At 46.9% G+C, this 21734-nt stretch overlaps 2 protein-coding genes across 2 annotated transcripts; both read left to right on the top strand.

Annotated features, from left to right (window-relative positions):
* The first annotated feature begins 533 nt into the window (after positions 1-533).
* tbc1d2b (TBC1 domain family, member 2B) lies at positions 534-8605 on the top strand. Its single transcript, XM_068739349.1, has 13 exons — positions 534-857; positions 1180-1330; positions 1980-2154; positions 2341-2474; positions 2673-2911; positions 3555-3968; positions 5184-5294; positions 5469-5665; positions 5916-6410; positions 6489-6606; positions 7338-7523; positions 7857-7978; positions 8392-8605. The coding sequence occupies exons 1-13, from the start codon at positions 534-536 to the stop codon at positions 8585-8587; spliced, it is 2862 nt and encodes a 953-aa protein (XP_068595450.1). The 3' UTR covers positions 8588-8605.
* Positions 8606-10710: 2105 nt separating this feature from the next.
* Positions 10711-19827, top strand: dapk2b (death-associated protein kinase 2b). Its single transcript, XM_068738993.1, is given in 11 exon segments — positions 10711-10789; positions 11309-11430; positions 14654-14875; positions 16209-16347; positions 17057-17186; positions 17287-17335; positions 17417-17443; positions 17541-17693; positions 18095-18140; positions 18742-19312; positions 19315-19827. Coding segments are annotated over 10 exon segments (1461 nt in total). The 5' UTR covers positions 10711-10789; positions 11309-11353; the 3' UTR covers positions 19362-19827.
* The last annotated feature ends 1907 nt before the right edge of the window (positions 19828-21734 follow it).

Here is a 21734-nt window from a genome sequence, read left to right on the forward strand (position 1 = left end):
AAGAAGGTTCTGGGTTTTATTCTGGGGGGGGGGGGTCTCTGCAGGTTCAAACACCTCTTCCAACAGTCTGAGGACAAGCGATGCATGAGGCCACCTGTTAGAAGAGTTGTTTTTTAGTATATTCATTGTATTTAATTTAACAGAGGTGAGTTTACCATCAGAATATATTCAGTCCTGCAATACCCCCCCCCCCCCCCCCCCCCCCCCCCCGCTTTGTTTTCCTTCTCCACATGGTCGGAATCACTTTAATCCGGTTGCAGCTGTTTCATAAAATAAACGCCGACCTGATTCCCTCCAACCTTTTTACTTCTGCTTGGAACGGATTAAACTTTGTACGCGTTCACACACACGCACACACACACACACACACACACACACGCACACAGGCACACCACGTCAGTGACGTCACGCGTCTAGTAAAAAAAAAATACATCTCCCATGCTCCTCTGCGAAGGAGGCAGGCAGCAAGTCATGCGGACGGAATCTGGGGCGTCTGTGCACGAAGAACTAACTCAGAAACTCCGCGGAGAAAGATGCACGGAGGGGAGGACGGCTCCTCCGCGGCCCCGCGGCTCGTGGACGCTCGGCCCGTGGACGTGGACGTGGCCGAGGCCGAGCAGGTCTCCAAACTGTGCGGCTACTTGAACAAACTGTCCGGGAAGGGGCCCCTGAGGGGCTACAAGCCGAGGTGGTTCGTGTACGACCCGAGGAAGTGCTACTTGTACTGCTTCAGGACCCCCCACGACGCGCTGCCGCTCGGACACATCGAGGTGGGCGACGCGTGTTTCAGCTACGACGTGGAGGCGGAGGAGGGTCAGTTCGAGATCCGCACCGCGGGGAAGGAGTTCCTGCTGAAGGTATGCGGGGGGGGGGAGCTGGCGGAGATAGGTTCGAGTTGGACGGGGGCGGGGATCGGGCCATTGATCGGTGTTTACAGGATGAGTTCTACAGACCACGTGACACCTTTGCAGAGGGTCACGTGATCGGGACAGGTGCCTCTGGCCTCAACCTCGAGTCTGTCAGACCAAACATCTGGAAGTGAGACTGAAACCTGCAGGCGTTGGGCAGTGTGTTGTTGTTTTAAGCTTGGTCTCTGAAGGTGTGTGTGTGTGTGCGTGTGCGTGCGCGTGTGTGTGTGTGTGTGTGTGTGTGTGTGTGTGTGCGTGCGTGTGCTTCCAGGCCCCCACCAAGCAGGCGATGCATTACTGGCTGCAGCAGTTGCAACAGAAACGCTGGGAGTACAGCAACGCCATCGGCTCCGGTCACAGAGACAGCTGGTCCTCCCCCACCCTGGCTCACCCCCCCATGGGTCTGGTGGGCAAAGACAACGGTAGGAAAGGTGCACGCAAAGCCGATGCCTGATGAAGCAAAGTCCGGCCGAATCCTTGTTGTTCGGAAAAACTCCTGCACAAATAGGATGTGGGCGGGGCCGGATGAAAGCGTCCTTCAAAGAAATCTGATCGGAGATGTGTTCACTTTAACGCAGAAAAGGTCATCGTCGTATGTGTTCCGGTCCAGGGTCGATGTTTCTGACCTGGAATGTTTCTAACTCTAAATGTCGTAACAATAAAACCGTTTATTCTTCAAGGACCTTTTTTGTTTTCTGGTTCTTAAAGGGGCTGAAGTGAACTTGGCTCTTTTCCTGCTCACATTCCCTGACTCTGCTCTTCTTCTTTTTTTATAATCTGTGTTTTTGTTGTCGACTTAAAACAACACTTTCTTTCCTAAAATATTGTATATTAATGATCAACATTAGTGAGGCTTTTTCATCTCCTATAGTTTCCCCCTCTGGCTGTGAGGAAGGCAATACACGCACATACGTACACGACTCTGCATGGCCCGGCAACACCGTGTTAAAGGATGCGGGTTCAAATCCCACACAGGCCTGGGCAGACTTGGAACAAATTAGCTGCTTGGATTAAAGCTGGAATAGTGGAACGATCCTTTTATTCTGGTGGGGTTTGTGTTTTGCCTCTCAGGTGCGTTCCTCTGTGAGAAGCTAAGCGACAGCATGGAGAACGTGCGCAGCCACTTCGCCATGGAGACGGAAACCGACGGCGGGGCGTTGGTGGGGGCGCAGTCGGCCCGAGGGCCCAACGCCGCTTCCACGAACACTCTCAACTTTTCCCTCAGAAACTTTGGTACAGAACTCAGGTAATCCTGAATGAATATGTATACTATACATGCATATATAGTATACAACTATCAGCTGCCCCCCCCCAGCCACACAACACATCTATTCAAATGTGTGGAATTCATTGATAAAGCATTCGTAACACCGAAGCGCCGCATGTTTTTTTTTTTTTTATTCACCCTCTCGACTGCTTTTCATTTCGTCAGGAACTCCATGTCTTACCTGCGGCCAGGTAGAGGAGGCGAAAGCAGGCGCAGCGTGTTTTACACTGGCAGCAGCGGCGCCGAGGACTGGGAGCTGGTGGACGCTCCGCTAAAGGATCATCCAGAAACACACAGACGTATGTCCCCGTCCCCCCCCGTCCCGCAGGGTTCAATGCTCTCTGTGTTTAACTACGCTGCTCATGAACGATCCATTATTATTGTTTTATTTTGCCTGTTCTCGTTTTTTTTTAATTAGTTAATCGTGTTCATTTCCCGGACCTGTAATTACAATTCCTCAGGTTAGAAATCACAAGTTCCGTTCCCGGTTTTCTCAGATTCCTTCGGGTCATCGTTTGCTTTCGACTTTGTGCGCAACTCGTCGCGGCCCAAGAGGCCTCTGCTCCGAGACGCGATGGGCTCCGGGAGGTCCAGGCGGAGCGCGGAGAGCCTCCCGTTGGAGTCTAACGGAGGCAAGCCTCTGGAGGTGCAGCCTCGTCTCCAGAGCCACCAGGAGGAGCTGGGCCACCTGCAGCAGGCTCAGACCGAGCTCCGAGAAGAGCTGGCCAGCCAGAAGGTGCTGCTGACGTTTGGTCTGGTTCTCCTCCGAGGGTCAGACCAAACATACTTCCCTGACTACTTCTTAAACTCTGGCTTTTGAATTGTATGTAAGTGTTTATGTCATTCGGCGGAGACGCCCGGTTTTGTAGGTTCTGACTCCTCGACAGTTCTGGAGGACTCCTTCTGGTCCCACGCTTACAGGAAAACAGAAATGATGAGTCATGGTTAAACAAGAAGTTCTCCTCAGGACTCTATCAGTGTTTAATGTACGATGCACAACGTGACTTGAAAAGCACTCGGAGAGCACAGACCTTTGAGAGAGCCTCGATTATACGTAAATCTGGATTTTATTTGTATCTGGATCGCTCTGAAAATTTAATGGGATCCAAGTTAGACCAAGACCCATCTTCAGATTTCTTTTAATCAGTTTTTCCCGTAATCCTGCTAACAAGCAGACAAATGGGGTCAAAAACAGAACCTCCTTGGCGGAGGTAGATAATTTCACAATATTAAACACGGCAGCCATTCGTGTCCATGAAGAGCGTAGCCTTTATTGACTGGACTGAAGGACAGAAAGAGGAACGTTTATTGCAGCTTTTATTTTGTTACCCAATAATTCTGACCATGTAGGTTGTAATAAATTCTGTTTCCTCATGCAGGAGCTGGTGAGACTCCTGCAGCAGACTCTGAGAACCTCCCAGTGCGACTGGCAGGGGGTCCACCATCCAGCTCCGGACGCTTCTGTGGCTTCAGACCAGACCCGGGCTGTAACCCAGGAAGAGGTCACAAAGCTGGACGCCCTGCTCCAGGAAAGGGACGGACAGGTCCAGTCCCTGTGCGGCCACATGGAGCGTCTTGCCCTGGAGAAGGACAGTCTCCAACAAGAACTGAAGGGGCTGAAAATAAAGGTGGGCGAGATAAACGAGCAGCTGGGGATGCTGATGGAGACCATCCAGGCCAAAGATGAAGTCATCATCAAGCTGTCGCAGCAGAGCGCCGAGCAGAGCTGCAACGCGAGTGACGGCGGTTCCCCAACTCCCAGCAAAGACCAGCAGGAGGTGGACATCCTCAAGGTAAAGAGGGAGGGGCTTCAAAAGAATTGTCCAGTTTCACATTGTGAATGTAATTGGATACAAGACAAGATATTTCACGTTCAAACTGATGAACTTTAGTGTTTTCTGACACCGTCATGCAGGGTGGGGTCCTCTTTCATCTGGATCTGAAAGATAGTAAATGTGAACGTTGGAAACTCCATTTAAGGATTTAAAAATCAACTCTGATTCACTTTTACTTTTCATGGTTGGTGTATAAAGATGCCAAGAACAATTTAGAACCTTTCTGATGACGATCCAGATCAGGGGTGGGCAAAGTTTTTGACTCACGGGCCACAATGGGTTCTAAAATTTGACAGATGTGCCGGACCAAGAACAGATGGATGGAGTATTTGTGTGAGCTAATATAAATGACACATGAAAGCTATAGCATTAAAGGATTTGGCCTTTTACAGGTAGCATTACAGGGAAAAGGTAAAATGAATGACGTTTAATTATAATACAATTTTATTTAATGATATAGTTTGGCGGGCCGGATTAAAAAGACCAACGGGCCGCATATGGCCCCCGGGCCTTAGTTTGCCCATGTCTGATCCAGATCAACGTGTGGACGGTGTAAACCCAGTTAGGAAGGGGAATGAGCTGCTTGGCTGAGGTCTGCGCTCTCCGGGTGCTTTTCGAGTTTGTTTCTGAATTCGAGGCCTGCGGCGTGCTTCCAGGAAGTGGGTGTCAGGTTTTTGTTTCCTGCAGTGTTGCATCACCTTTACGTTTAATACTCACTGAGCATTTAGAAGGAGACATATTGGAAGTGGAAGTCGACCATTCTTGTTTGTTTCTCATCTAAACAAACCTCACCTTTTTAGTGGGTAACTATTCCGGGCTGCCTTCGTAAAGCAGACTCTCACTGTGAGGCTGTAGGATGCAGCTTCATCATTCATTACACCCCACTGATCAGTCATCGTGCATAAATGCATGAGTAGTCAGGGTGGGGGGGATTTCCTTTCTTTACCCTCGGATTGACTCAATCTGGTGTTTTTGAACATTACACAATGGTTCCAGTCTTTGTCGCTCCTTTCCCAACTTTCTTAAATGAACTTCTGTCTACAAAGATCAATGAAACGGATCGGATTTAACGTCAGATATATTGTGAGTTTGCTTTATTGATGTTTCGTAGCGCGTCCGAACTTCCTGCACTCGTGGGCGATTTTTAAAGTGAACATGCTTCTTTAATTTCAGGACAGTCTCCAAGGCTACAAATCCCAGAACAAGTTCCTGAACAAGGAGATCCTGGAGCTGACGATGTTGCGCCGGAATTCTGAGGACCGAGAAAAGGCTTTAGAAGCGAAGGTAGCGCGTCGTGTTTGTTTGCGTGACTGGGGTATTTGCCAAGGTCTAGAAACAGGAAGTCAGTCTTTTAGGGGAAGTCCCGTTTTAACTCGGCAGGTGTTCCGTCACATTAAAAATCGTTCTTTTTCTAACGAAATTGAAGCCAACGTTTTCCCTTCTGCCTTTTGCCTGCAGTGCACGGCCCTGGAGGCCAAGCTGTGTCAGGTGGAGTGTAAGTACCTGGTGCTTCTCCAAGAGGTGAAGACCCCGGTGTGTTCGTCCTCGGAGCAGAACCCGGCCCGCGAGGTCATCTCCAGACTGTTGGAGGACGCTCTGGAGGTGGAGAGCTCCGAGCAGCAGGCTCACCCCATCTTTAAACCCAACACCGTCAGGTGGGGCTCTGTTTGCTTCAGGGCTTTCGTTTAAACTGAAAGCTGCGTAGCTGCACTTTATTTTTTTTCCTCGACTGGAAGAACTTGCTGGACTTCCGTGCGTGCTCAAACCTGCCAGTTGAGGCTCATCCAAGTCGGCTCCAGCCAGGTTCAGACGACGAGAGGAACCCCTGAACTTGTTTAATGTTTGTAAGTAGTTACACATGCTTGGATTAATGGTGCCTTTTCCTCTGCCTCGATTGATCCATAGCGAGTACGATGCCTATGGCTTCAAGACGGTCCCCGAGGAGGAGGAAGAGGAGGAGAAGCTGGTTGCGAAGGTGAGAGCTCTGGAGCTGAAGTCCCTGTCCATGACGGATCAGGAGGTGTCCATCGGGGTGAAGTGGGAGAACTACCTGGCCAGCACCATGAACAGAGACCTGGTCCGCTCGCCCGAACTCAAAGCCCTGATTCGCTGTGGCGTGCCTCACGAGCACCGCTCCCAGGTGTGGCGCTGGTGCGTCTCCTTTCACGTCAAGAAGTTTCGGAACCACCTGGCGCCCGATTATTACGAGACCCTGCTAAACGTGGCCCGGGACAAGCCCAACCCGGCCTCGAAGCAGATCGAGCTCGACTTGCTGCGCACTCTGCCCAACAACAAGCACTACGCCTCGCCGAGCGCCGGCGGCATCCAGAAGCTGAGGAACGTTCTGATGGCCTTCTCCTGGAGGAATCCAGACATCGGCTACTGTCAGGGACTCAACCGGTGAGCCTCGGCTTCTCTCTCTTTTAAATAACACCTTTTTACGCTACGTGGCCAATGGTTGGCATGCATTTCCTGCAGGCTGGCAGCCATTGCCCTGCTGTACCTGGAGCAAGAGGATGCCTTCTGGAGCCTCATAGCCATCGTGGAGGTGTTCATGCCGAGAGACTACTACACCAAGACTCTGCTCGGCTCGCAGGTAAAACGGGCTCGGAGGTTGTTCCGCCTCGTCACCTGAGTTTACAGCTTTCTGCGGCGTCAGCGATGTTATATTCATGTGACTGACTGGAGCTTCTGCTCAAGACGGGCCATTACAACCACAGCCCAGTAAAAAGCGTGACGGACTTATACTCCTGTATAAAAAATAAAGGCTGTAGGATTTATTGATTTTAAACAACGTTCATTTGCAAATGTGCTCGGGATAGTGGCCTCGGCTTCAGGCAGGGCTGTTGCCGAGCCTGCGGAGGACGTCCACGCTGCCCCTCTCGACCAAACACGCTGGTCTTTAACGGGTTTTTCAAGGATGGCGGATGTGCATCCGCCATGCTGTACTTTTAGCCAGTCGTAACCTGTTTCTGAAGCGTAGCGGGCGGCGCCTTTATCTTGATTCTGGGTCGCTGCACATGATTGGCCGGGGATCGGGCAGTCTGTTGTTGTTCTTTGGGCTACAATAACCCTTGAGCAGAATGTTGAGCATTCTCCACTCCTTCAAATGAACCTTTTTATTGTCAAGGCCCCCGCCTCCAGCATGCCAGCGGCGTGCTACCGGTCATGATGCCCCACCCAAGCCATTTTCTCCTTGTCTTTCCACCGAGTTGCGTTTGTTGCACGAGAAGTCCTTTTGGATTCATTGGGTGTTTTCAGGGTGAAATCTTGATATTTTCTTGAATCCCGTGAGTGTATTCATATATTCTTGCCGTACCTGCACAGGTTGACCAGCGCGTATTCAAGGACCTGATGAGCGAGAAGCTGCCCCGCCTTCATGCCCACTTCGAGCAGCACAAGGTCGACTTCACCCTCATCACCTTCAACTGGTTCCTGGTGGTGTTTGTGGACAGCGTGGTGAGCGACATCCTCTTCAAGATCTGGGATGCTTTTCTGTACGAGGGTCCAAAGGTAAGAGAGAAACCGTGAGACCCCCCCCCCCCCCCCCCCCCCCCCCAATCTCACACAGCCCGGTTGATGTGTGTGAGGTGTTCGAACGGTTCCGATGAAAAGCGATGAATTCGATTTTTTACAAATCTCTGCATTTTAGTCTGACTTTAAATTTGATTCCAGGTTCGGATGGAACGTCTCTTGAGCAAGTTTCTACCCGTTTCAGTTTATTGGTCTGTCGGGCCTAAACCGCTGTGATGACGTTACCCATATAAAACCAGCTCATCATCTCAAAGTGTCGTGTTGCAAATACAAATGTTGTTTTCGTCTCACCTCGATTATTTTTTTCCACAGATCGTATTCCGTTGCGCACTTGCCCTCTTCAAGTACAAAGAGGAGGAGTTCTTCAAGCTGCAGGATTCCACAGCCATCTTCAAATACCTCCGATGCTTCACGCGCACCGTCCTGGATTCAAGGTGGCCGCCGTAGTTTGTTTTAACGCTTGTTGCTCCGCATGCAAAATTAAATTCCCGAGGATGGCGTGTCTGCAGCACTGAAGAGCAAAGAGCATTCTCCCACGTCTTTCTAACTATAACCAAAAACATACTGTAATCCTGCTAATAAAGTATCCAACCAACCGAGCCATAAAAAGTAAAACAGTTGGCTGCAGGTGAAAACATAAATCACGTGGTGGAGGTCATCTTCTCTCACATCCTCTGATTGTCGATTCGGAGATCTTAATGAATCTGATCAATAGTGATCATTCTAACATTATAGATGTGAGTATTTCTAGTTGTTGTACACAAATAGTAGCTAAAGGCAAATATGTATAAAAGAAGGGTAAAAGGATCTGGCAGAATAAAATCTCTCCATTATTGTTTCCCTCCAGGAAACTCATGAACGTCGCCTTCGTGGACATGAACCCTTTCCCCATGCGACAGATCCACAATCGCCGCGCCTTCCACTTGGAGAAGGTCCGCCTGGAGCTGACGGAGCTGGAGGCCATCAGACAGACCTTCCTCAGGGAGAGGGAGACGAGTCAGGACAGACGGAGCTTCGTCAGTGACGATGAGGAGGACAACTGACTTCATCCTGTCTCGCATTTCCCCAGCCTTTAGGCTGCCGTGTAAAGATGAAGAGAGCCTCATCATCACACTCCGGTTGTGTTGTTAAGGGATGTTTTTATTTCCTCTCAGAGTCGGAGCTGGATCGACCAACTTTCAATCCATTCCGAGTGAAAACTCAAGGCGTCGCAGGCCGAATGGGCTTTTGTCAGTATTCCTGCCATCTCTCAGATGCCTTATTTGTTTTTTGTGCTCTAGCGTTTTACGCTTTGCACACGGCTGATCCACCTTCAGTGCCAAGCTACACTCTCACATTCCAAATCAGTATTCTATAAGCATGGCTGTGATCTTTCAATGTTCAGCAATTTTACATCCATTGAAGGAATCATTGTTTGGTTTTTCTACTCTTGATTTCTTTAGAATTCCTATTTTGTTTCCTTTTGTCTCCTCCGTCCTCCAGTCCCCTTCACAAGTGTCTTAAAATTGTTTACTGAAATATTTTTCTATGTATTTTTTCCACATTGCCATTCAGCTACAAGCTGAACTTGAATCACTTATGCTGAAACTTAAAATTCCCAAGAGCCTCCGGATTGTTGCTTAACAGAGCACATCATTCCAGTTTACACGGAAAGACTCGTCATCAAAACTCGGACCGAGAACTCGAACCTCTGTTAGATCAGCACTTCCTTAAACAGCTTGTGAATTATTTAAGGCTGTTTCAGAGTATATTGTTTCTTAAAACTCAGATTTCAGATATAATCCTAATAACAGAATAAGAGACAAACCAGTTGAGCCCTCACACCTAACGGTGTGTCAACCATTGCTGTTGATTATTTCAATTTATATAAATATCAAGTATTATTATTTTTTTGTAATGAATGGCAGTTGGTATATTGACAGGCTATTTCATATTTAGTGCCACATAAACTCTTAAATCTCTCGCACCGATATACATTTGCTCTTAAAAAGGGTAAAGTACACTGAATTTACTTAATAGGACATAATTAATTAACATTGATCTCTAAAAGTGACCTTGTCATCTGACTTTATCATAACTTCATTCGAATAAAATGTTATTTATTCTCAAAAATGGCCCTTCTAAGCATTAATGCTTAAGTTTATTTTTGTTTTTTTTAACCCTTGATTTATGCTGATTTATTACCTGCCTGTGCGTATTTACACTCGTTGTCCCCCAGGTGGCAGCATGACCTGCATTTACCTGGTGGTGACGTCAGTTCACGGCTCGCCCCTCACACAATGAGGTTTTTTGAGTTTGTGTTGTTTGTATCAGATGTGAAGTGGCTGAATTCAATCTGTTAACGTGGTATTTGAATGCAATAACGAATAAGAATGTTGGATGCGTGTTTCAGCATCTCCACTTCTTCCGGTTACGCACCAATATTCCTCACAGGCGGACTTGCTTAGAAAACAAACATTTTTATGCTTTATCTGGGAATGGGAATCTAGACCTGTTTGCAAAAGCATCGTCAGCCATGCTATCATTCCCGACCCTCTGAAACGAGGAGTTTTGAATGTGAGAGCAGGTCTCTGAGGAGTTAAAGGTTCAACCTGGATCGTTTAGAGCAATTTCTTTCGTGTATTCATTGCATCTGCTCAATATTTCATTTCTCACAACGTATATTTAGGATCTCGTTTGCTGTTTGTGTTTCACATTGAATAAGCTGCATTTAATGCTGTCACAGATTTCCTTTACTTTCTTCTGCTTGCACAAATTCAACGACGAGATGACTTCGGAATATCATAGGGCACTTTTTTTTTTGTATGCAAATCTATTGTATCTTGATTAACCACAATTGCTGTCATTTAAAGATGAAAAGTGCAGCGCTTTAATGTTGGAGCGTTAAAAGTGCACGACACTGTATGTCTGCTGTAGCAGCTGAAAGATAAATGTAATAAAACGACGGCTGACTGACGTCTCGTAAGAAGCGGAACCATGTGATCATTTCCTTAAATGTTTGTTCAGGATAAATAGCAGACATGCAAGTCATCTCTATTGATAGCTGGCCTCTCTCATGCTGCAGTTTCATAATAGAGCCATCAGGGGGGGGAGGAGGGACTTCTGCAGACACAAAAGCCTGATGATGCTGCCATATGTGACAGAAAACAACAGACACAACAGGGGCAGAGTTGTGCCTGGAGGGAAGCCATGATGAGGAGACCCGAGCACCAGTAGCAGAAGTTCCTCATCGGCTCCGACAGAAGGTAGGAAACACGCTTTGAGCGTAGGGTAGGAAGTCTGCGGGATCTTAGTTTGAGAGCAGCTTGTCACTTCTGAATGCACACAACAGCTCGCTATTGTTGTAGTGTGCAAGTAATTGATCTCCTTATTTTCACAGTCCAAGCATTGAGTTGTTAATTTTAATCTTCATGTTGCTGCCAATGTCGGGCTTTTTCCCACAAAAGGAGCGAATGTCTCTGATATCCTGCACTACTTACCCAACTTAGTCTTTTGTAATCCTGCTATAGTCACACAAACTGGACTTCGGACTGCCCACATTGGCACAGTTGCATGCGCGTAATTATATATATATATATAAAAAACCACCTCAAATATTAGTACTTTGACAAGTGAAAGTCTGTCTGTTTTATTCTGCTGTCCAACCTATAGTATTTAGGCAGTGAAAGTAGAGACAGCTCTGAGATGGAATGCTATACAGCAAGCTGGAACATGCAGCGTTGCCGTGGCTCCACTCAGATACCAACACCTCCTTTAATCAGCAGGGTGGAGGAAAGTTGCGTGGAGCATACTGGGGAGACACCAAACCAATGAAGATACCCGGCATGGCGGATTTCAAGCAACAAAACGTGGATGAATTCTATGAAATCGGAGAAGTACTAGGGAGGTGAGTATTTCAAAGCAGTTTAATGTCGTGTACAGTAGCAGATGGTCGAATGCAGCCCCAGGATTACAACCCTTCTCAGCATGCGTGACTCAGCCCTGCGCTGAACGCCTCTTACCCCCGTGTGTGTACCAAGGTATGCAAACAGCTGGCCTGCCGAAGCATGTTCCGGGGAGTGTCTCTGTGTTAAAGTTGGCTGAAGTCAAAGAGAGATTAAGTTTCAGAAGTGGACGTGTTCTATGAAGAACCAGCTCCGTTTGGGGGGGGGTCTGTAATGTGAAGTTGATGTCATCCAGGAAACCTGCGTCACCGAGGATGCGTCAAAGGAAGTTTGAATTTGAGGAAGCTATAAATCACTTTGTGCATGTAGGGGCGGGTGTGAAAGTGTGTGTGACCACAGGCTGGCACTACCTGCCGCGTTATTAAACCACGTCCCGGTCTGTGCTGGTCGTTTAGCCATCAGGTCTATGACACACCCAGCTGCATTTACACACCTGCAGGGAGGGCGTTCGTGAAATATTTGAATTCAAATAAAGAATGTAATGTCTATAGGGTTAGAGACACACACACACACACACACACACCTCCAGTTTAATGAAACCCAACTCTAAACCTAATTCCAGTCAGAAGTTCTTCACCCTAAACGTTTATTTTAAAGAAACAACCAAATCATGACAAACCTTAAGCAACAGTTGCCTGCAACTGGACCCCCCCCCCCAACGATTGTATCATCAGTTCTGCAGCTGCTTTTTGTTCTTATATTTGTTCCGCCTTGTTGTGACAGCTCTGCAGCGAGCTTCGGAGGATCCCTCCCACGCCACCCACAGTAAATGAGAGCTTTGGGTTAAGACCTTCACATCATACGCAACAATGGAACTGTTACTCAGTTGTCCTCGTGTGAGGGTGGGGGGATTTTGATGAGGGGGGTCCAAAAAAGAACAGACCTAAGATGCATTCTATTGAACGGCAGGAAGGTCAATTCGTCATGCTGAGGTAATAACGGTAATTATTATGATCTCAGTGCAGCCACTCAGTTTTCCGAGCGGAATCTAGTTGAGGAATGACTTGAAATGCAAAGTGTCCAAATCTGTCTCTATGCACTGCTATATTTGTACTATCTAGAAATACTCAGCAGATTCCTGCAGGAGGAAATCAAATGGGCAGCGATGCCCACTTTATGCTGGAGCCTGAACTCTGGATGTGTTGAAGTGAAAAGAGCCGACAGTCGGGAGGCAGACAGGTGCTGCAGCTAAGAGCTAGAAGTTCTCCAAGGGGATTCCAGAACGTTGGTGTGTAAAGATACCAAGAGGAGTTTAGAGCCTTTTGATGATGATCCGGATCACAATGTGGACGGACGGTGGAATGAGCGGCTTGGTGGAGGTCTGCGCTCTCCGACTGCTTTTCTAGTTGTCAAACCAAATGTCTTACGACTTTATTTAATGCAGTGATTAGTCACATCTTTCATTGTTGAATTTACCGACGGGATGGGATTCGTTCAGGTTTGAATCTGGCTGTCTTTGTCACACCACCCCGGAGGTTGTTCGGTTGAGAAATGCGTTTCAATAATGGGACGGCGCCGCTTGTCCGAGCTTTCCTCCCAACCTTGGCTGTGGATAACGACATTCAGCTGTTGGAAGTGGAAACTCAGCAGGGAGACGGTGCTCTCAGTCCCACTGGCCGGCCGGCCGGCTTGGAGCCAAGGCAGCCGGCGCGCCTGGCCCGTCGTGGAATACACTCCCAGCGTCCCTGCTGGCTCCGTGCTTTGTGACGACGACGGAGTGAGAGCTTGTCCTGACATTGGCGTACACTTTCTTTACAGGCAAATCAGGGACACTTTACGCCTGCATGTGCAAGAGGAATTTACTTACCCTCCTCTTCAGTTGACGCATTATCATCGTCATCGCTAACAGGGTCGGCCTTTCAGGGATGTCTCATGCGTACGCTCAACAAGGATAGGCGGTATTTCAGATTCCACGCTGCCGCTCCGCTCCGGCACCCCTCCCTCCATTTATTTCTCCTTTTGTGGCCATTGTTCCGACATGCCTTCTCCCTGCTGTTTTTCTTACCTCCCTGGGCTGGATCTTTATTGTCGAGCAGCTCATTCATTAATAATTTATTTTCCATTCCTTTTTATTAGAAATACAAACTATTTTAAAGGGTTGCCTTTTTCCCCCCGATGAGACTGTGTCAAAGATATGAAACTTTTGAAGCTGTCTTCCCTCCCTGCGTCCAGTGCTATGAGCTTGTTGCATGTCTGTGCAAACACTTTTAGAGAGCAAAGAGTAAACTGCAGGATGGCAGCGGCAGCACTGTGTGCCCCCATGTGGTTTTGTACAGCTTTTTTTTTTTATCCTCAGAGGACCTCTTGTATGAAACGTATGAAAAACGTGATCGGCTTTCTCCCTCTTTATGCCTTTACGCAACATCTAAAAACACGCGGGGGGAAATGATGAAGCAAGTCTGTGAAGTCCACTTATCACCGCCCATCCTGGTCACCGTTGCCTCCTGCATACTCGACTGGAAGGCTCCTCTTCACTCAGAGATAACGCTCATCCTCATCACTCAGAAAAGCCCACTACCACCGCAAGACATTCGAGAGGCTGAACGTGTGGGTGGGCAGCTCAGCCCACGACTAGACGACAGGCTCGGTCGGGTTTCAGATTACAAGCACTGGTCTGATAATAAAGTCGTGGCGTTTTGACGTGTTAAACTGGGTAACGTGACTCATATGTTATAGGACAATGAGGGTGGAAAAACTGCGAAATGAAATGCCCACAATGGGTTAAAGTCATTCAACTCCAGCAATCTGCAGCAACACGGTGGAGTGTGAAACAGCGGTCCACTGAGAGATGAGCTCTAAATCCGTCCTCTGTGGTGAAATATTCAGCGTTCTTTGAGTCTCAGCGGAACGATCTCGGGAACATGCCGAGAAACTTGGCAGAACATTTGCAGAGGAGGAGGACAGCAGCTCGGGCCGACAGTGTGGACACTGCTGTCCCATTTGATTGTGCGCGGTCTTGCTGGGGAAACAGGAAGTCAACATTTCTGCTGGTTTTGACGTGAAACTTCCGCTCTCTGGTTGCTATATCTTGTTGTTGATTGTTGTTGAAATCTCCTCCATTTTGACAAACGGCACAAACGCGAGAGGCCACAAGACTCTGCATAGATAATGATTCAATCTGCCAATCAGGTGATTTATGGTCTTTCTCTTCTTCTGGGTCGGCAGTGGGCAGTTCGCGATCGTCAAGCGCTGCAAAGAGAAGAGTACAGGCATCGAATACGCGGCCAAGTTCATCAAGAAGCGCCAGAGCCGGGCCAGCAGACGTGGCGTGAGAAAAGAGGAGATCGAGAGGGAAGTGAGCATCCTGCAGCAGATCCAGCATCCGAACATCGTGTCCCTGCACGATGTGTACGAAAACCGCACCGATGTGGTGCTCATCCTCGAACTGTGAGTCACTGCGTGATTTAAAAATGCATGTTTATAGCTAAGGATCATTTTTAGTAACATTGCAGTCAACGGAGCTTCAAAATTTGTTCCTCAATATCTCGGTTCATTATGGACCAATGTTTATGGAATTTGGCACAATCTGTCTTACCACCGAATTTCATCCAGATCAGATCCGGATTTCGGATATTAGCGAGGACTGGAAGGTTAATTTGCTGTGGCGACCTCTGATTGGTCAAATCGAAAGATGAAGAAGAAGATATCAGGATATCAGATGGATGGATATTGGACACATCCCGACAGTGATCCAATATGCATTCAATTCACTCACCAAAAATCAATCATAAAGGGGTCCAATATGAACTATCATGAGAAATGTCTTCTGGAGCTGATCCAGAATCAGGTCAAGAAAAAATATAACTGAAAACTACATTTATGGATTCACAAATCGGTTAAAAATACACATCAACTCCGATTCACGTGTACTTTTCATGGTTGGTGTATAAAGATACAATAAACAATTTAGAACCTTTTAATGATGATCCGGATCACCATGAGGACGGTGTTAATCCAATTAGGAGGGAAATGAGCTGCTTTCTAGTTCAAAATGAAATACCATCTTGTAATAGTTACATCCCTACCAAATTAATGATTGACATATTATTAAAAAAATGTAATGTCCAAAGATCGGTGATGAAACCGTAAATTCGTTTGTCCTTCTTGTTCATTACATTTACATTACAGTTCATTACAAATCTAAGAAAATGTTCAAGTCTCAAAGTGAAAACAAATCCATCACAAAAAGACTTGAAATTCCAAAATGATTAAAATGCACTTCTTTAGTAAATGAGTGACGTGTGTGTGTGTGTGTGTGTGTGTAACGTTAATCGTTTGAGTCATGTCCTGGAAACCGTCGTAAAGGTAAATTCCACTCACAGAATTATTAGAGTGGATGCATGAAGCTACGCTGTGGAAGCAAAGCGTGGCAGAGATGGGACGCCCACCATCCCATTCGTGGTGGGGGCAATAGAATGGAGCATCAAAGGGCTCTTGTCTGGGTCCACTGAACGTGGGGAGCACAATTAGCACCGAGAACATGATGTTTATGTGCTGCCAGCCCGTCAAAGGATGCTTTATGCAACTTTTCAGCAGCTTCTCCAGATTTGTAATTTGATAAGACAAGGACTCAGAAGTAGGGCAGACTGAAATAGTTACCCCAAACATGTCCGAGGCATCCAGAGAGCTCACTTTAGATACTGTTCAAGAGCCCTTGCTCCAGTTTATCTCCGCACACAGGATGAGTCTGGGTGTGTGTGTGTGTGTGTGTGTCTCGCAGGGTGTCTGGTGGAGAGCTGTTCGATTTCTTGGCACAGAAGGAGTCCCTCAGTGAAGAGGAGGCCACACAGTTCATCAAACAGATCCTGGATGGAGTCCAGTACCTCCACGCGAGGAGGATCACACATTTTGATCTGAAGGTACACAACTCTCCATGTAAATATACGCCTTCTTTTGGTGAAGATGACGGCATCTGAATCTGTACTTGCACTCCAGGCCGAGCGTAATGCCGGAGACAAAGAAGGCCTCTGAGGGACTCGCACATCCTTCCTGTTTTCTGTGGCTGAGAGCCAGACGCTCAGATTTAGACGCCACTAGGTTATCTCTTCACTTCCAGAGAGCAGTCCTCCCACGTTGCCCCCCCCCCCCCCCCGATCCTCTCAGCCCTGCGTTTCTGCAGCTGTGCCTCCTCTTCTTGATGCTTTTTGTCAGACAGTTAAAGCAAAAGTTGCGAGAGCCGGGCTCGATTGAAAGTTGTCTAGAGTCACGTTTAGCTCAAAATGATAGATCCCACACTCACTTGTGTTCAGCCTGTTATTTTCAAAGACAATGTGACTCGATACCAATTAGATGTGAGCTTTCAATTTTAAACAGGATTTGCAGGAATCCAGATCAGCAAAGTCTGAACTTTCCTGTCTGAATTTAGTTTAAAACGAAAAGATTTCAACGCGACGTTGATCCTCTCAAAGCAGAACATTGCTTTATTTAGATTTTTTTTTATTTATATTTCAATACGAAAAGTCATGTGTTTCTACATTGCTTCCACAAAAGGCCTCTTTCAGCAGGCGGCTCGGTTTACTTGCTGTTCATTAGTCGACATCTCGCCGTTTTGTTCTCCTTGCTCTTCAGCCCGAAAACATAATGCTGCTGGACCGGAACGTCCCTCTACCCCGCATCAAACTCATAGACTTTGGACTGGCACACAAAATGGAAGCTGGGGCAGATTTCAAAAAGATTTTTGGAACTCCTGAATTTGTTGGTAAGTGTTTTTCATAAGCTGCGGGACGTTTTAAGAGGAGGCTTAGTGTTTTTGTCCCGGTGCTGTTTGTGACGCGCGAGTGTGTTTCGTCTATTTTCAGCTCCGGAGATAGTCAACTATGAGCTGCTGGGATTGGAGGCAGACATGTGGTAAGAGCCTTTAATGACCTCTGGCGCTGCTGCTTCCATGCAGCAGAGTGCAGTGCATTAACCCCGCGTTGTCCTTCACAGGAGCATCGGCGTCATCACGTATATACTGTAAGTTGGGAGGACTCATGGATTAATGAAGGGCAACCTCAATGCACCTAAACACACGGGGGACGTGGGCCTTAAAACGCTGCTGTCCTGGTTTCAGTTTGAGTGGCGCCTCGCCTTTCCTCGGCGACTCCAAACAGGAAACGCTCGGAAACATCTCGGCGATGAACTACGACTTTGACGACGAGCTCTTCAGCAACACGAGCGAGCTGGCCAAGAGCTTCATCAGGCAGCTTCTGGAGAAGGACAGAAGGTAACCCCCCCCCCCCCCCCTAAAAAAAAATAGACTGTCACGCCTGACAGCTTCAACACAAAGTTCGAGTCAGACGTAGAGCGCCCCAATAAGGCTCCGGGTCCCCAGAGAGCCAAAGGAATACAGAGCGAGGATTTAGCCACACTGGTTTTTAGTACACAGCGTGGCACACATTTCAATGAAATGAGATAAAGAAACATTATTTCTACCAGAGGCAAACCACTTTCTCTGGTCTGTCTTTGTCCCACGCGAGTCATGTTTCTTTGCACGCGTTTTCGTTTAAATTCGCCTCCAGGAAAGCAAGTATTCCCTCGACCAGTTACTCCGACATGTCAGACATTACCCTTCCCTTTACACACTTGTGTATTTACACAGCTGCACTTGTCTTCCTCTTATTTCAGAAAACGGATGACCATTCAAGAAGCCCTCAGCCATCATTGGATTAAGGTATGATTTATCCTCTGTAATGACAGGACTCCACCTACTACATACAGTTCATTCCAAACGTAACGCACAGATAACGGTCATTTTTATTTTCTCGGGGCGATGAACCCGTCTCTAAATGTGCCGGTAAACACCCACTAACGGTTAACGTGTGTTCTGCCTCATCGGAAACATACTTTATCCGGTTTTCCATCAATGTGCCACACCCTGCCTCATGGAAAATCATGCTCACCCTTCAAATAGCCTTTTTTTCATTCAGAAATTCCGGAATTTAATCTTAAAGCGGATCTCACTAACTGTTGCATTCGATGGCACGGGACATTTAACAGCCTGCGACGCTGAAGACGTCCAGACTGACACTGGCTGCTGCATGTGAACGCCGTTTTGCCGTGGAGTCCTCTTCCTGTCGGGATACAAGCATTAATCCAGGATCTCGGATCTTCTTTTACCTGCCATGGCTTTTTTGGCTTTTGCTGTCGGGTCACACACTAACCCTTCAGAACAGCGTCTGCTGGAATACTGACTGTCGTGTGTGTTTACAATGAGACAGCCTCTCACTCGGTCTCCCCCCCCCCACCCCACCCCTCCACCCTTCTGTCTGAAGTCCTGTGGCTCCACGGTAGACGATAGCGCTGCTCCCGTAGCAGAGAACGGCGTGGAGCAGCTGAAGACCAAGCGTCTGAAGGAGTACACCGTCCAGTCCCACTCCAGCATGCCCCAGAACAACACATACGCCAACTTTGAGCGCTTCGCCCATGTGATGGAGGACGTCAACCTGATGGAGACTGAGCTGTCAGAGGTGGCGGGAGCCCACCGCAGTTTGCAGGGGGACGTAGAAGCACTGCTTACCATTTACAATGACAAGGAGGCCTGGTGCAAGGAGGCGAGCGAGACGGCGAGGAAACAGTTGTCCCAGGTCCACTACGAGTTCCGTAAAGTGGAGGCCACGCGGAGACAGCTACAGGAGGACATGACGGCTGTCGGTGCAAGTCTGGAGAGCGTCAGCGGGAAGTACGGCCAGAGGCAGCGGCAGCTGGGCGCTCTGAGGCAGGAGCTCAACGCTGAGCTGCAGTGGCTGCACGAGGTGACCAGCTCGCTGCGGTCCGAAGGAGACGACGGGAGCACCCTCGGCCTGGATACGGGCGTGAAGCAGGCGCTGGTGGAGTTGCTGCAGGAGGGGAACTGTGCCCTGATGCCAAGCAGGCGCTCACAGAGTCAGGCTAGCACGCGCTAACGGAGATGGGCGCCGAATGGCGTTCGGACGCTTTACCGGCTGTTTGAGCTCAACACATTGATTTATTGATAAAAAAAATTCCAGCAGCACAAAGTTAGTTTTTTTTAATTTCTATTTTCTTTTTAATGTGTGAACTCTGTGGTTCAGTACATTACAGTTAAATTATTTCATGACACTTTAAATGCACGTTTATGAAGATAATTGTTGATCATAAATGTGTTTTTTTTTTAATGCGTCACAGTGTGTTTACTTCCAGAAGAAGCCAATAGTATTATTTTCAGTTGAATATACCAGCTCACTTTTTGATTTATTTTCTCATTCCATTCTATTTTTTAAAAAACTTTTTTACGTGTTAAATAATTGTCACATATGCACTTTTACTGAAGGCTGAATTAATTTATTTAAAGAAACGTTTTAATTTATTTCTTGGTGAATGTGTTACCGACACGTTTTGATGTGCACAATTATAACTTTCACTGTTGTGAAATAAATACATTTTCATCTCTCATTGTGTTTCCTTGTTGTCGTGTATCTCCGTATTTCTTGTTTCACCTCAGCCTATAGAATAAAAATGAGATGAATCCCATGTTTTTGAACCTGCTTGAATATTTCACGTGAAAGCTTCCTCTCCTACCCCCCCCATTGTTTCTCTGCAGCCTCGGAATACCAGACAGGCCATGGTGAAGAGACTCTCTGTGGTCAACTTGGAGAACTTTAGGAGACAGTATGCTAGACGCAGGTGGAAGGTAAACCCCAGTGTTTGTAGCCATGACTGGTCTTTCCTTTCTGATTTCTTTTTTAAAACTCATTATCTTTGCATTCATCTGTTCAACAGCTGTCATTCAGAATCGTTGCTCTGTGCAACCACTTAACTCGGATCATGAAGAAAGGCCACAAGCAGCCTGAGCAGGCCGGGGTAAGAGCCATAGCTGTGGTAAAGCGTGCAGCAAGGGTCAATGCAACGGTTTGATATTTTTAGAATGGTGTATTAACTCTCCTGCATTGGACTCATCGAAACGCTTTCTCGACCCGTCATCACCTGCTAATGAACTCAAAAGCTGCTTCTCACTTTGATCGTTTCAGAGGGATTGCGAAAGTGACCAAGACGATGAGGTCGTGAAGAGGAGGCCGAGGACTAGGAAGAGGAGCAGCACTTCCTGAGAATGTCGAACAGCTTTGACCGTGTCAGTCGACGAAGTTCCGGTGGGCAAAACAGTGATTCAGCACCTTCTGAAAGCGCACGTCGCACTTGTTTCGTTGTCACAAAGGATCTGCTGCAGCATCGAGCGACCGCTGTAAATGCAGCGTTCTCATTTATCAAGGCGACGCCGCTTCTAACGGTGAACCACAAAACGTTTTGATTCAGACTGCCGCTCTCTGGCGTACGGAAGATGTATAACCTTTTATTGATGACAGGAATGAGAGTTTCCTCCGATGGCTACAGTCTTAAGGTGTGGTTGAACATTTGAGTACAGAACTAGAAAGGTTTCTTTTTGTTGTGTGGGCTGCATGAGGAGAAGAATGTTGGGTTCGGGTTTACTGATAAGAGTTTAGTTCTGCCTCGTGTCCGTGTCGATGCAGAACGGCGACATGTTTACATTCTGTTGTTTCACAGATGGTGTCTGTGAGAACTAAGTGTTCGGAGGTGATTTAAACTACGGTAAAAAGCTAGGTGGGGGGGGGGGTTAACTCGTACGAAAATTAAAAACTGGAAAATGAAATAAAGTATACAAAACTAGCCAAAATAAAGTGACTTTAAGTTAAGTCATCACTTTTTTTGTTTCAGCACAGCAGGCGTGATGTCACCTTTATATTATAATGTCTGGACTTTTTAAATCTTACCCTTGACAAATATTATATATTATAAAAACATTTAACCGAACAGGAAACTAGTAAAAACTAACATTAATAATTTTAACAAAAGAAAGAAATTAGCAAACAATGCTGTGGAATTTGTTACACCAGATCACGCATGAAATATTTCACTTACTGAAAACTACTAATCCACAGTTGAATTATAATTGATTTATATTCATGCAAAACAGCAGATAACATTTTCATATAGAAACATTAAGTTGATATAAATTGCCGTATTTCCAGCTTGTATCTGATTTGTAAATTGAAGTTTCAATAAATTAAAGAATACTGTTTTGTTGATCAATTTCTGTAAAATCAAAAATCCACTGCATCACCTGTAATAAATAATAACATTGCAATATAACCTCCAATAATAAATCCCGTCTTTGCCAGCATGTTTGTAGGTCTATATCTATCTAGATTGATAGCTAGATACATATGCGAATCCTTTGAATTAGTTTACTGTAACCTCGGCCTGCATTACTGGAACAGAAAGGATTGATATA

This window comes from Brachionichthys hirsutus, chromosome 5 (genome assembly GCF_040956055.1).
Source record: "Brachionichthys hirsutus isolate HB-005 chromosome 5, CSIRO-AGI_Bhir_v1, whole genome shotgun sequence".
NCBI classification, from domain to species: Eukaryota; Metazoa; Chordata; class Actinopteri; order Lophiiformes; family Brachionichthyidae; genus Brachionichthys; species Brachionichthys hirsutus.

Coding starts and splice junctions, on each gene's coding strand:
- tbc1d2b (XM_068739349.1), top strand. CDS start 534: ATGCACGGAGGGGAGGACGGCTCCTCCGCGGCCCCGCGGCTCGTGGAC. Junction 5,295..5,468: donor AAAAGGCTTTAGAAGCGAAG/GTAGCGCGTCGT, acceptor TTTTGCCTGCAG/TGCACGGCCCTGGAGGCCAA. Junction 7,979..8,391: donor CGCACCGTCCTGGATTCAAG/GTGGCCGCCGTA, acceptor GTTTCCCTCCAG/GAAACTCATGAACGTCGCCT.